Raw genomic sequence first — 15,823 nt, forward strand, 5'->3', positions numbered from 1 at the left:
CCTTACTGACAGCATTTCTACATAAAGCTCTTTGTTCAGAAGAGGAGACTGACAGGTGACTATATGAGCAGACCTTACAGAGAGCATGTCTACATAAAGCTCTTTGTTCAGAAGAGGAGACTGACAGGTGACTATATGAGCAGACCTTACTGAGAGCATGTCTACATAAAGCTCTTTGTTCAGAAGAGGAGACTGACTGGTGACTATATGAGCAGACCTTACTGAGAGCATGTCTACATAAAGCTCTTTGTTCAGAAGAGGAGACTGACTGGTGACTATATGAGCAGACCTTACACAGAGCATGTCTACATAAAGCTCTTTGTTCAGAAGAGGAGACTGACAGGTGACTATATGAGCAGACCTTACACAGAGCATGTCTACATAAAGCTCTTTGTTCAGAAGAGGAGACTGACTGGTGACTATATGAGCAGACCTTACTGACAGCATGTCTACATAAAGCTCTTTGTTCAGAAGAGGAGACTGACTGGTGACTATATGAGCAGACCTTACACAGAGCATGTCTACATAAAGCTCTTTGTTCAGAAGAGGAGACTGACAGGTGACTATATGAGCAGACCTTACACAGAGCATGTCTACATAAAGCTCTTTGTTCAGAAGAGGAGACTGACAGGTGACTATATGAGCAGACCTTACACAGAGCATGTCTACATAAAGCTCTTTGTTCAGAAGATGAGATCAGCAGAGATCCCACCCACCCCAACCATGGACTGTTCTCCCCTCTGCGCTCTGGGAGACGCTTCAGGAGCCTCAGAGCCCGCACTACCAGGCTCAAAAACAGCTTCTTTCCACAAGCTGTTGCCCGCCTGAACCTGGCTACCCACTGAATGTCTGTAGATATTTTTAAATATTTTGTACTCTTGCTATTTTTTAACTTATTTTTAGCTTTTGGTCTTCGTGTGTGTATATCTTGAATCTAACACCTGTCTGCATTAACGAACGTATTATCTCCATCAGATTACCACTTCAAAATGGATACTTCCTGACTGCCATCAGCACTTATGCTCCAACTCTTGATGCTGATGATGAGGAGAAAATAGCTTTCTACTACACCCTATCAAAAACTATTTCCACTGTTCCAACAGCTGACAAGCTCATCCTTATGGGTGACTTCAACGCTCGTATTGGCATAGACAGTACAACATGGAGCAACATTATTGGGAAGCATGGAGTTGGTAAATGCATCTCAAATGGAAGCCTTCTCCTGTGCAGAACATGGCCTCATCATCACAAATACTATCTTCCAACTCAAAATGAGCCAGAAAACTACCTGGATGCAGCCGCGATCCCACCACTGGCATCTCATTGACTTTGTGATCGTACGCATGAAGGACCGATCCAATGTCCCAGTCACCAAGGCACTCCCGCATGCTGACGATTGTTGGACCGATCATAGGCTGGTCATCTCCAAGCTCCATCTGCAACTCAAACCCAAGCCTAGACGCCCTGCCATGACCATCCCGCTAAAGAAAATCGACATCCGAAATCTTGAAGATGTCAGTGTAAGAAGAAGCTTCCGGAATAAGGTCACGGAAGTCCTGAATGATGTTGCCCTCATCGAAAACAACCCTATATCAAACTGGATAAACCTAAAACGACCCTCCTCGCTGTAGCTGAAGCTGAAATTGGTATTCTGAAAAAACATCACCAGGATAGATTTGATAACAACAACCAGGAATTTTCAACCTGATTAGCACAAAGAATCAAGCTCGTCTCTCCTGGGAGAGATAGAACCTCCAAGACGAAAGAAGAGCACTACAAGAAACTGATGTCTAACACCCAAGCTCAACTCTACTCCATGAGGGATGCTTGGTGGGAAAGTAAAGCCCTTGAGATCCAGGGCTACGCAGACCAGAACCAACTCTACGACTGTTTCTCTGCTACCCGTGCCATCTACGGGCCCATCAAGACCGCACCAACAACAATGAAAGCAGAGGACAGTGTAACAATTCTGAGGGACGACGTAGCCATCAATCAACAATGGAAACAGCAATTCCACCAGCTCCTCTGCAAACCATCACGAGCGTCTCCGGACTGCCTTGATGGCCTACCTACTCTGCCGCAAAAACCGTGAATGTCTGCACCTCTTTCCACCAAGAAGCTTCAAACAGTGATCGCTCAGATGCGCAACAACAAAGCGGCTGGCCCTGATGGAATCCCTGCAGTACTGTACAAGTATGGAGGACTACCTCTTCAGAAGCGACTGTACGAAATCATCCTGCAGATCTGGGAAACCCGGACCGCCCCAGCTGATTTCAGAGATGCAAGCATCATTACCATTTAAAAATTTTTTTTGCTAAGAACAGAGCCGCAGGAATGGGTCCACCCCCTACTATCCCCTGTCCACACTGTTCCAGCCTCTTCTATTTTCACCTTGGACTGTCAAGCCATCTTCGTTTTAAGCACACACCTTAATCTCTTGGAATGGATCCTTGGACATGAGAGATGCCAACGACGACAACGTGTATATCTTCTACTGTGTTTGCTGTGTTTGTCTGTGTCTGTCTTGCAAAGTTTGGTGAAGCCACAGCCCCCACTTCATTTTTAACATGTGCCTGCACATTGTTTTTAATGACAATAAAGTGAATTGAATTGAACTGAATTGAATTATTGGATGTTAGAGGAAAGACATAATTCATTTTTGCACGTTCTACCATAGAGCTTGAGTAGAACTGGGTCCACATCCGTCTTTATATCATCAGTCAATGTGATCAGAACCAATGGCTGATGAAGCTGCTATGCACGGACTTCCATCTGCAACACTCAATCTACAGACCCTGTGATAGTCAGAGCCCAGAGGGTTTGGGATCATACCTGGTTCACCACTTCAAAGTAGAGCGCTAGCGTTGTGCTCGGGTCCAGACCACAGATCTTCCACTGACATGTTCCCCCTGTCCCAATCTCCTGTAGAAACACAAGTTATTAGATTTACTTTTAAAAAGCATCCTGAAGTTATGGCATAATTATACCAGATATATACACAGCTGTTTGATAATAGTGATATCCCACAGCTGGATGGAGTCATCACTTAGGTATAGACAGTGCCTTGACCCCCTTGACAGTCATCAGTAATGTCTGGATTATAAAAGATGCTCACACACCTGTTCCTGAACAATATTACTGTTGTGAACCCATAAGCTCTAACAGCATGTTCCCACAGCCAACATAAGTGATGTTCCACTGACGTGTTATTAATGAAGTAAAATCTAAAATATAGTGCTAAACCAGCTTGAAAGTCTGCAAGAAAGCTGGTTTAACAGCGCATCTCCAAGGCTACACAGACTACCCTCGACAGTACAAACATGCTCTCATCACAGTCCAGTCCACCTACTACTCACACCTCATATACCCTGGCTCCACCAACACCAAGGCTCTCTTCTCCACAATAAACTAACTTCTCAAACCCAGTGACAATACCTCCGGTTCCGTCACAGTTAACAAGTGCAAATCTTTCATTTTTTTCAAACTAAAACTGGCACCATTAATCAATCAATCAGTAACCAAACCACCTCCCCTGCCTTCTGCAGCTCCCTAACCTTTACCACCCAGCTCCTGTCAAAGTTCTTCCCTGTGTCCCCAATAGAGCTGTCCAACCTTACGGTAGGAATGAGAAGTTCCACTTGTCTTCTGGATCCCATCCCATCCAATTTTGTCTCCCAGCTATCTCCTCACTCATACAGAAATCATTAACTCCTCCTTCAGCTCTGGTTCAGTCCCCCATACACTTTAACTGGCTGCTGTCACCCCCATCCTCAAGAAACCTGGACTCTACCCTGATATTATGAGCAACTTCTGCCCCATCTCGAATCTCCCCTTTCTGTCCAAAATACTGGAACGTGTTGCTGCCTCCCAATGTAAAACTCACTTCATCCAACGACCTGTTCAAACCATTTCAATCTGGTTCCCGCTCACACCACAGCCCAGAAGCAGCCCTCCTTAAAATCACCAGTGGCCTTCTCTTCCCCTCAGACTCTGGCCACCACAGCATTCTCATCCTCCTTGATCTCACTGCAGCTTTCGACACCATAAACCACACCATTCTTCTCTCCCACCCTGAATCCTCCCTCAACATCACCGATACCACTCTCTCCTGGCTGAAGTCATATCTTACAAACAAACAACAGTTCATCAGCATTAACAACTGAACCTTCTTCACCGCTCCCCTGTTCCAAGGTGTCCCCCAGGGTTCGGTGCCTAGTCGTCCTCCTGTTCATTCTTTAAATGTGCCCCCTTGGTAAAATCGTGTGTCGTCAGGGCCTCCACTTCCACTGCTACACCAATTACATCCAGCTCTACATCTCCACTTAATCCATCACCACTACAACGTAACAACAACAACTTAGCTTTGTATAGCGCCTTTCAAGGAACCCAATGACACTTTACACTAGATAAGGAAAAAAAAGATTAAAACAAAGATCAAAAGACTACAGACCACAGGCCTTCGTAAAAAGGTAGGTTTTCAGTCATTTTTTTTCCATTATCCAAACCGCTTCTCCTGCTCTCAGGGTCGCGGGGATGCTGGAGCCTACCCCAGCAGTCACTGGGTAGCAGGCAGAGAGACACCCTGGCCAGGCCGCCAGGCCATCACACAGGGCCAACACATACACATTCACACCTACGGACAATTTAGTAGGGCCTATTCACCTGACCTACATGTCTTTGGACTGTGGGAGAAAATGGAGCCCCCGGAGGAAACCCATGCAGACACGGGGAGAACATGCACACTCCACACAGAGGACGACCCCCAAGGTTGGACTACCCCGGGGCTCAAACCAAGGACCTTCTTGCTGTGAGGCAACCACGTTAACCACTGTGTCACCATGCCACCCTATAATATTGTATGCTAAGGGTCATTATTCCACACTTAACAGTCAAACACTTTCAAATGGGGTCAAAAAGATCAAGTACACTATGATGAGGATCACTACAACTGGTAATGGTTATGTAATAGTACACTATGATGAGGACCACTACAACTGGTAATGGTTATGTAATAGTACACTATGATGAGGATCACTACAACTGGTAATGGTTATGTAATAGAACACTATGATGAGGATCACTACAACTGGTAATGGTTATGTAATAGTACACTATGATGAAGACCACTACAACTGGTAATGGTTATGTAATAGTACACTATGATGAGGACCACTACAACTGGTAATGGTTATGTAATAGTACACTATGATGAGGATCACTACAACTGGTAATGGTTATGTAATAGAACACTATGATGAGGACCACTACAAGTGGTAATGGTTATGTAATAGTACACTATGATGAGGATCACTACAACTGGTAATGGTTATGTAATAGTACACTATGATGAGGACCACTACAACTGGTAATGGTTATGTAATAGTACACTATGATGAGGATCACTACAACTGGTAATGGTTATGTAATAGTACACTATGATGAGGACAACTACAACTGGTAAAGGTTATGTAATAGTACACTATGATGAGGACAATTACAACTGGTAGTGGTTATGTAATAGTACACTATGATGAGGACCACTACAACTGGTAATGGTTATGTAATAGTACACTATGATGAGGACCACTACAAGTGGTAATGGTAATGTAATAGTACACTATGATGAGGACCACTACAACTGGTAATGGTTATGTAATAGTACACTGTGATGAGGACCACTACAACTGGTAAAGGTTATGTAATAGTACACTATGATGAGGACCACTACAACTGGTAATGGTTATGTAATAGCTCTAATACCAAGACAGATAGTGATTAACCACAGATGGCAGTTGAAGGCATTACGTTAAAGGAGATTTTACATAAAATGCCTGCAAAAATAAATACCCCACACACACACACCCACACACACACGGATCCAAGCCTAACTCCCCAAATGAAATTGTGATAAATCTGAAATGATCATCATCAGTCCCAAATCCCTTACCAAAACAACCCATAACTTCTGCCTTACCATCGATAACTTCAATCTGTCCCCCTCCTCACACCTCCGCAACCTCGGAATCATTTTTGACAGCAACTTCTCTTTTGAACACCGCGTCAATCAAATCACCAGAATGCTCTTTTCCACCTACAACACATACTAGCTCGTCTCCAACCATCACTCTGCTGCCGAAACTGTGATCCATGCCTTCATCACATCCAGAACTGACTACTGCAACAGCACTGTCTATGGCTCATCATCCCTTGTCCTAAACAAAGTCCAGTACATCCAGAGCTCTGCTGCTCACCCACTCCCAATCACCCATCCTCCAGAACCTCCACTTGCTCCCTGTCCCACCACGGATCCAATCCAAAGTCCTGCTCCTCACTCACAAAGCCTTCAAAACCAGGCCCCCTCCTACCTCACACCTGCTCCACTACCATACTCCTTCTCGCTGCCTTCGCTCCCCGATGCCAACCTCCTGTCTCCACCACACAGGACCAAGCACCGGACCTCCTTTTTCCACCACACAGGACCAAGCACCTGACGTCCTGTCTCCACCACACAGGACCAAGCAACGGACCTGGGGGGACAGAGCCTTCTCCAAAGCTGCCCCCTCCCTCTGGAACTCTCTCCCCAAACACATCAGAGACTGCACCCATCTGCCCACGTTCACGCCATTAGTCACAACTCACCTCTTCAGAACTGCTTTTAATGTGTGTTTAATGTTGTGTCTTATGCTTCTGGTGTTTTGCGTTTATGTTTATCTTAACTTATGTAAAGTGTCTTTGTGTACCTTGAGAAGTAATCTATAAATAAAATGTATTATTATTATTTTAGATCAGAGTAAAATATATGTAGCAGATAGAATCAGAGTGTATACAGACATATATCTAGAGCTGCACAACATTGATGTGACTGACAGGTGCAGGCACAGGTCCATTGAGGTTGGTTTAACTCACGTTCTCGGACACGCAGGGTCCTTTTGCGTTGAGAGACACACACGGTCCAATGGCTCCAGATATTTTGATTTCTCTGGATGTCTGAAACCAAACACAGACACAAAGTCAGCTCAGAGCCACTCCAAGTTCAATTCAATTCAATTTATTGTCATTAAAAACAATGTGCAGGCACACGTTAAAAATTAAATGAGGGCTGTGGCTTCACCAAACAGTGCAAGACAGACACAGACAAACACAGCAACACAATATAAGATATACACACATGAAGACCAAAAGCTAAAAATAAGTTAAAAGAGAGCTGGAGTACAAAATATTTAAAATATCTACAGACATTCAGTGGGTGGCCAGGTTCAGGTGGTCAGCAGCTTGTGGAAAGAAGCTGTTTTTGAGCCTGGTAGTGCGGGCTCTGAGGCTCCTGTAGCGCCTCCCAGAGGGCAGGGGGGAGAACAGTCCATGGTTGGGGTGGGTGGGATCCCTGCTGATGCTCAGACCCCTTCGAAGGCAGCGTTTGTGATAAATGTCTTTTATGGCTGGGAGCTGGGTACCGGTGATATGCTGGGCCGCCTTGACGACCCGCTGCAGAGCTTTCTGGTCTACTGAGGTGCAGTTGCCGTACCACACTGAGATGCAGATGGTCAGGATGCTCTCTATGGTGCAGTGGTAGAAGTTGGTGAGAATTTTGGGGGGTAGGTGGGCGCTCCTCAGCCTCCTCAGGAAATGCAGGCGTTGTTGGGCCTTTTTCACAAGGGCCTGGGTGTTTAATGTCCATGAAAGGTCCTCTTTGATGTGGATTCCAAGGAATTTAAAGCTGGAAACACGCTCCACTTCCACCCCACAGCTTCTAGACCTCCTGAAGTCCACAATCAGCTCCTTCGTCTTCTGCACATTGAGGACAAGATTGTTGGTAGTACACCATGATGTGAGGTGCTCAATCTCGTCTCTGTAGGCCATCTCGTCATTGTTGGTGATACGGCCAATGACTGTGGTGTCATCTGTAAACTTAACTATAACATTTGAAGGGTGAGTTGGCAGGCAGTCGTGGGTAAAGAGGGAGAAAAGGAGGGGGCTCAGAACACAGCCTTGAGGGGCACCTGTGCTGAGGGTCAGGGTGGAGGAGGAGTGGTCACCTAACCTAACAAACTGAGGTCTGTTGGTCAGGAAGTCCAGGATCCAGTTACAGAGGGAGGGGCTGAGGCCAAGGGAGAGGAGTTTGGTGGTTAGTTTGGTGGGGATGATAGTGTTGAGGGCAGAGCTGTAATCTATAAACAGCGTCCGGATGTATGTGTTGTTAAGTTCAAGGTGGGTCAGAGCAAAGTGCAGGGCAGGGGCAATGGCATCCTCAGTAGACCTTTTGGGATGGTAGGCAAACTGATGTGGGTCGAATGTGGGGGGATAATGTTTTGATGTGAGCCAGAACCAGTCTTTCAAAGCACTTCATGGCAATGGGGGTGAGTGCTATGGGTCGGTAGTCATTCAGACATGTGGATGCTGGTTTCTTGGAGACAGGAATGATAGAGGTGGTCTTAAAGCATGCTGGGACTTTAGATTGGGACGGTGAGAGGTTAAATACAGGTGTGAAGACCTCAGCCAGCTGCTCGGCACATTCCCGGTAGACCCAAACCGGTATGCCATCTGTTCACTCTGCGCAGTGATTCTCTGACCTCTGCGACTGATAGAGTGAGCACCTGGTTTTCTGGCTGGTTGGGGATTTTTGTGGCTGGGTCAGTATTGTCCTTGTCGAAGTGGGCATAGAAATGATTTAGCTTGTCTGGCAGGGAGGCATCATGGACAGTGGGACCGCGATTAGAGCTTTTGTAGTCTGTGATAGACTGAATGCCTTGCCACATTCCACGTGATGCCGGGTCATCTCAACGTGTCCTCTCCTCCACCTCATATGACAGGAGGATGATAAGTGTGTGGCTGCAGGCGGTGACAGGACCCTTCAGCCACACACGTGCTCAGGTCCAACAGGAAGGACTCTGTCTCAGCAACTTCTGGCTGGTCTGGGTGTTTAGAAACATTTAAGACAACTTGTTCCTGGAGATACTGGTTGACTTCATGACACTGTCTTTTTTGTTGCTCATCTTTCTCATCAATCATACTGTCTGAATGAAGACAGAACTACAGCTGAAAATTATGTGATACGACAACTAACATCAGAATCATTGCTACACAGGAATGTAGTCCTTGGTCTATTAGGAATACATTTGGATTTTACTCTTTAAATCACTGCAAAAATCTGGAATTTTTTCCCGTTGTGTGGTTGTGAAGTTATTTCCAGGATCAAAGTGTTTCTGTGATGTTGTCGTGTTGTGTGGTTGTGGAGTTATTTCTGGTATCAGTGTGGTACTGTGGTGTTGTTGTGTTGTGCGGTTGTGGAGTTATTTCCAGTATCAGCGTTACTGTGGTGTTGTTGTGTTGTGTGGTTGTGGAGTTATTTCCAGTATCAGTGTGTTACTGTGGTGTTGTCGTGTTGTGTGGTTGTGGAGTTATTTCTGGTATAGGTGTGTTACTGTGGTATTGTTGTGTTGTGGGGTTGTGTACTTGTACCTTTATCTCCAGCGTAGCAGCAAACGCCATCTTGAAACAGGCCTGGGCATCTTTGGTGAAGACTCTCTGGAAGGTTTGTTTGAACAGGGAGGTGTTGAAAGAGTCAGCCATCACCATGTAGCCCCTGAGAAACACGCCACCATCCAACACGTTACAAACCTGTCTCACTGCTCACCCATCCAGCACGTTACAAACCTCTCGCTGCTGACCCATCCAACACGTTACAAACCTGTCTCACTGATCATCCATCCAACATGTTACAAACATGTCTCACTGCTGACCCATCCAACACGTTACAAACCTGTCTCACTGATCATCCATCCAACATGTTACAAACCTGTCTCACTGCTGACCCATCCAACACGTTACAAACCTGTCTCACTGATCATCCATCCAACATGTTACAAACCTGTCTCACTGCTGAGCCATCCAAGCTGCAGCAGTCACACCTGTCACCAGGTCTCTTCATCGTGTTTGCATATGAAGAGCACATGTTGTGTTGAGAAGGGAATGTGCAGATATGAGCGTAATTATAACCTTCAAGTGTGTGTGTGTGTGTGTGTGTGTGTGTGTGTGTGTGTGTGTGTGTGTGTTCCTGTGAGAGTGTGTGTACCCGGTGTTATTGGCACAACATTTCATCTCCAGTAGGCCAGTCTGGTCCAGAGCGCAGGCATACACGTCAATGATGTGACCATTGGTGGACGCCCTGTTGGCCAAGGCCTCATAATGCTGCAACACACACACACACACACACACACACACACAAACAGAGGAATTACCATACTGATAAGGTACTACAGCAAGCAGCATAGCAAGCTATTCTTGGTATATATCCGTGAAGATGTTTCGCCTCTCATCCAAGAGGCTTCCTCAGATAGTGCCTTTCTGACTAGACCAAGCTAGTCTGACTGGCTGGTGATGAAACTCAGATATTTATCCTCTTTGGAGTCGTTATCAGAGCTATTGATGTCCAATTGCACTTGATCCAATTTGTTTGGATAACCATGACCTGGATGAATGAGAACATTCACAGACAAGCTATTCTAGATTTAGTAAACAGCTTTTATTTCTATAACAATTAAATCTGATCATCAAGGATCGGCTCTGAGCCCTTTCTTGTTTGCAATGGTGATGAACAGGTTAATGGAGGAGATCAGGCAGGAGTCTCCGTGGACTATGATGCTTGCAGATGACATTGTGATCTGTAGTGAGAGTAGGGTGCAGGTGGAGGAGAGCCTGGAGAGGTGGAGGTATGCACTAGAGAGGACAGGAATGAAAGTCAGTAGGAGCAAGACGGAATACCTATGCATGAATGAGAGGGAGGACAGTGGAATGGTGAGGATGCAAGGAGTGGAGGTGATAAAGGTGTATGAGTTTAAATACTTGGGGTCAACTGTCCAAAGTAACAGGGAGTGCAGAAGAGAGGTGAAGAAGAGAGTGCAGGCGGGGTGGAGTGGGTGGAGAAGAGTGTCAGGAGTGATGTGTGACAGAAGGGTACCAGCAGGAGTTAAAGGGAAGGTTTACAAGATGGTAGTGAGACCAGCTATGTTATATGGTTTGGCAGTGACAGTGGCACTGATGAAAAGACAGGAGGAGGAGCTGTAGGTGGCAGAGATGAAGATGCTAAGATTTTCACTGCGAGTGACGAAGGAGGACAGGATTAGGAACGAGTATACGTATTAGAGGGACAGCTCAGGTTGGACGGTTTGGAGACAAAGCAAGAGAGACAAGATTGAGATGGTGTGGACATGTGTGGAGGAGAGATGCTGGGTATATTGGGAGAAGGATGCTGAATATGGAGCTGCCAGGGAAGAGGAGAAGAGGAAGGCCAAAGAGGAGGTTTATGGAGGTGGTGAGGGAAGACATGCAGGTGGCTGGTGTGACAGAGGAGGATGCGGAGGACAGGAAGAGATGGAAACGGATGATCCGCTGTGGCGCCCCCTAATGGGAGCAGCCGAAAGTAATAGTAGATGCAGCCCTAACAAACACATACATACTACATTCTCAAAAACCTGATATGACATTACAAAATGTTGATATCAAATTAAATGAAATGTTATTTAAGTCCGCCCCGACAGAATGGAAATAATGTTCATAGCAGAATTCAACAAATATCTAAATTCAAAGACATGATTTTTATCATTTGGAGATCATATACAAGTATATCATAATGTGCTGATATGAATTTTCAAAAATCAGACATCAAGTTTCATAGTTTTTCATGTGAAAAAATGTTAAAGCACAAAAATCATACAGGAAGGCTAACAAACTAAACTGTTTAGATACAAGGTTAACCCAGCACACCTGTCTGTCTGTCTGTCTGTCTGTCTGTCTGTCTGTCTGTCTGTCTGTCTGTGTTGTTCTATCTCTCTCTTACCTTGGTGGCCTTCTTGGTGAACTTGGCATTGTCTTTCTCGATGTCGTGCCAGGAGCGAATTGGCGTTTTCAGTTCATCTCCGACCACCATGCCGGGGCCTTGGGTGGCCGGGCCTCCCATAAAGGTCATGATCCGGGCCCCAGTGTTAGGGAAGGTACACTGTGAAGGGCGGAGGTTGGCTGTAGTGAATTACAGTTACGAACCACCCCCCGATACACATTTACATGGCATTTCACATTTTCCCATTTCACACAGGCTTGTATCCTGAGTGACTTACAGGACAGTCAACAATTCAAAGCAAACAACAGATTAACAGCCACTGTGGCTAGCGCCTCTTCTTGGTGACTCTTCCTGGTGCCTCTTGCATCCAGGCTGCACACATGGGAGGGTGAACTGGGACAACACGTGATATTCATCTGCTATTGTCACACTGTTGTGGTGGGTTTTGAGGAGGAAAATATTTCACGAGAAAAAAAAGCATTTACAACAAATATTCCAGAAATGATCCTGTGATTCAACACGGAATGTTTTTTTTACATCCCATAAATCTTCTTGTGGTGTCTACACCCTGATGTTGACCGACTGCTCAAAACCCAAGAAGGTTGAACCAGTTCATCTGGACACAACGTTTACTAACACATATGTTTCATCATCATCTAAGTGACCTCTTCAGTCTCACCTGACTGCAGGTGTCCCACCCTTATAACAATACAGTGGCATAACGACCCAAACCATCGACCAGTTTCATATGCAAATTGCCGTGACCATTAACTAGAGTTACAGTAGCCATGTGTACTATTCACAGAGGATTGGGGAATAGTTGCAATCACAGCATTGTAAGATGGTGACAGATGTACTCTTAGCCCCCCCCCCCCCCCGGTTCAGGGATGGTCGTTCCCTCTTCACATAGATGGCTTCTTTGACTCCCCGTTCAAACCAGCATTCCTCCCCATCAAGGATGTGCACATCTTCATCCCTGAAAGAGTGGCCACTGGTCTGTAGATGGTGTAGACTGTGGAGTCCTGGTCTGATGTGTTAGCCCCTCTGTGTTAACTCCCCCCCCCTTTTCTCCACAATTGTATCTGGCCAATTACCCCACTCTTCTGAGGTGTCCTGGTTGCTGCTCCAACCCCCTCTGCCGATCTGAGGAGGGCTGCAGAGTACGTCTTCTCAGATGCATGTGTTGCCCCTTCTTTTCACCTGACAGTGAGGAGTTTCACCAGGAGAATGTAGTACGTAGGAGGATCACGCTATTCCTCCCAGTTCCCCCTACCCCCTGAACAGGTGCCCCGAACAACTAGAGGAGGTGCTAGTGCAGCAACCAGGACACATACCCACATCCGGCTTCCCACCCGCAGACACGGCCAATTGTGTCTGTAGGGACGCCTAACTAAGCCGGAGGTAACACAGAGATTCAAACCGGTGATCTCTGTGTTGGTAGGCCATGGAATAGACCGCAACACTACCCAGACCCCTAGCTCTTCTGTGTTGTGCCATCCTCTTCGCCAGCATCTGGTTGGTTTTCCCGATGTACAAGTCACGGCAAGTCTTTTGACCATGCACTGATTTGATGTGGGACTTCTCTTCCCCGGCTGCTGTGTTGGTGGGGACGTTGTCAGCTCGGTGGTCCAGCGTCCTGATGACTCCTAATTTGTGCTCCAGTGGATGATGAGACTCAAACCTTAAGTACTGATCAGTATGTGTTGGTTTGTGGTAAACACCAACAATCAAATTGCAACTATTCCCCAATCCTCTGTGAACAGTACACATGGCCATTGAAACTCTGGTTAATGCTGACAGCAATTTGTGTATGCAACTGATTGTTGGTTTCCTATTCAGCCCAATATAGTGTAGCTGTTAAGTAGCAGGAGGATTGCCATGACTTTTACATTGGGGAAGCCAAACAGACACTGACCAAGAGGATGGCACAACACAGGAGAGCGAACACGTCAGACCAGGACTCCACAGTCTACACCATCTACAGGCCAGTGGCCACTCTTTCAAGGATGAGGATGTGCGGGTCCGCGGTGGTGTAGCGGTCTAAGCATCGGCTTTGTGTCGATGCAGTTGCCCACTGGGGACTGGGGTTCACGCCCCGGTTTCGTCAGATCCGACTATGGCCGGACTTGATGAAGCAGCAATCATTGGCAAACGCTGTCTTCGGGAGGGGGGCGGAGCCGGCTTGTGTTCGTCAAGTGAATGCGTCTCTGTGTGTGTCGGAAGAAACAGTGGTTCGGCCTGGAGTCGCCTTGTCACGAAAGTGGGGAGGCGTCTCCTTCGAGACTGCCGGCCGGAGAGATGCAGTTGGCGAATGCATGCAGTATGAGGGTGGGTGTTTGAATTAAAATAGGGATCGATTGGCCACTAAATTGGGAGAAAAAAGGGAAAAATCAGAAATAAATTTTTAAAAAAAGGATGAGGATGTGCACTTCCTTGATAGGGAGGAACACTGGTTTGAACAGGGAGTCAAATAGGCCATCTATGTGAAGAGGGAACGACCATCCCTGAACCGAGGAGGGAGTCTAAGAGTACATCTGTCACCATCTTACAATGCTGTGATTGCAACTGTTCCCTGATCCTCTGTGAATAGTACACATGAACACTGTAACTCTAGTTAATGGTCGAAATTGATCATTGGTTGCGGTCGTTATGCCACTGTATTGTTTATAAGGGTAGGATACCTGCAGGCAGCTGAGACTGAAGAAGTCGCTTAGATGAGTGATGAAACGTTTCTCCAAATAAACGTTGTGTCCAGATGAACTGAGTCAACTATCTTGGATTTCCTTACCTGGATTATTGGGCATGCATCAAGACATTGGTCTAAACTACATGTATTTTATCATTGTCAGCTGTTTACCTCCAGTAGGCCAACAGCGATGGACATGGCCACGCCCAGCGAGCGGAGGGGTCTCTTCCCCTGGGTCACAGGCCAGGGGTCTCTCTGGAGCTCCCCCAACAGGTCAGTCAGGTTCATGTCGATCTTCTGCACTGGCTGAAGGAACCTGTGGAACCAGATCTATCAGAGCTACACATTCAACACAAACTTCATATACCAATACTGAATATAATGATATAGTCCCCAACTCCTAAACTGTGCAAAAAAGGGGAAATTATCACACTTTTAATTGGGGTAGGTCTGACCTGTTCTGACGTGAAACTACGTCTAAATTTCAGAGAACTAAGTTTCTTTAAGAAACGTGAATTCTGAAACCACTTATCAAATCCTAAAAGCAGAGGTTCAGATGTGTTCACAAGACCTGGGAAAAGCAAAAAAATCATCCGCCAGGACCTGCTGGTCTTATGTCTTCATCAACACAGTAGGACCTGCTGGTCTTATGTCTTCATCAGCACAGCAGGACCTGCTGGTCTTATGTCTTCATCAACACAGCAGGACCTGCTGGTCTTATGTCTTCATCAACACAGCAGGACCTGCTGGTCTTATGTCTTCATCAACACAGCAGGACCTGCTGGTCTTATGTCTTCATCAACACAGCAGGACCTGCTGGTCTTATGTCTTCATCAACACAGCAGGACCTGCTGGTCTTATGTCTTCATCAACACAGCAGGACCTGCTGGTCTTATGTCTTCATCAACACAGCAGGACCTGCTGGTCTTATGTCTTCATCAACACAGCAGGACCTGCTGGTCTTACACTACCGTTCAAAAGTTTGGGATCACATTGAAATGTCCATATTTTTGAAGGAAAAGCACTGTACTTTTCAATGAAGATAACTTTAAACTAGTCTTAACTTTAAAGAAATACACTCTATACATTGCTAATGTGGTAAATGACTATTCTAGCTGCAAATGTCTGGTTTTTGGTGCAATATCTACATAGGTGTATAGAGGCCCATTTCAAGCAACTATCACTCCAGTGTTCTAATGGTACAATGTGTTTGCTCATTGGCTCAGAAGGCCAATTGAGGATTAGAAAACCCTTGTGCAATCATGTTCACACATCTGAAAACAGTTTAGCTCGTTACAGAAGCT

At 46.0% G+C, this 15,823-nt stretch overlaps 1 protein-coding gene across 1 annotated transcript in view; it reads right to left on the minus strand.

The window, feature by feature from the left end:
* Positions 1-15,823, minus strand: part of sec23a (Sec23 homolog A, coat complex II component) — a 108,226-nt gene that overhangs the window by 54,925 nt on the left and 37,478 nt on the right. The window contains exons 7-12 of the mRNA XM_056295864.1: positions 14,691-14,835; positions 11,834-11,992; positions 10,070-10,185; positions 9,457-9,580; positions 6,907-6,987; positions 2,833-2,922 (exon numbers count right to left, since the gene is read on the minus strand). Coding sequence (XP_056151839.1) covers positions 2,833-2,922; positions 6,907-6,987; positions 9,457-9,580; positions 10,070-10,185; positions 11,834-11,992; positions 14,691-14,835 — 715 coding nt within the window. The remainder of the gene's footprint in view (positions 1-2,832; positions 2,923-6,906; positions 6,988-9,456; positions 9,581-10,069; positions 10,186-11,833; positions 11,993-14,690; positions 14,836-15,823) is intronic.

Source organism: Lampris incognitus, chromosome 16, assembly GCF_029633865.1.
Source record: "Lampris incognitus isolate fLamInc1 chromosome 16, fLamInc1.hap2, whole genome shotgun sequence".
Classification (NCBI taxonomy): domain Eukaryota; kingdom Metazoa; phylum Chordata; class Actinopteri; order Lampriformes; family Lampridae; genus Lampris; species Lampris incognitus.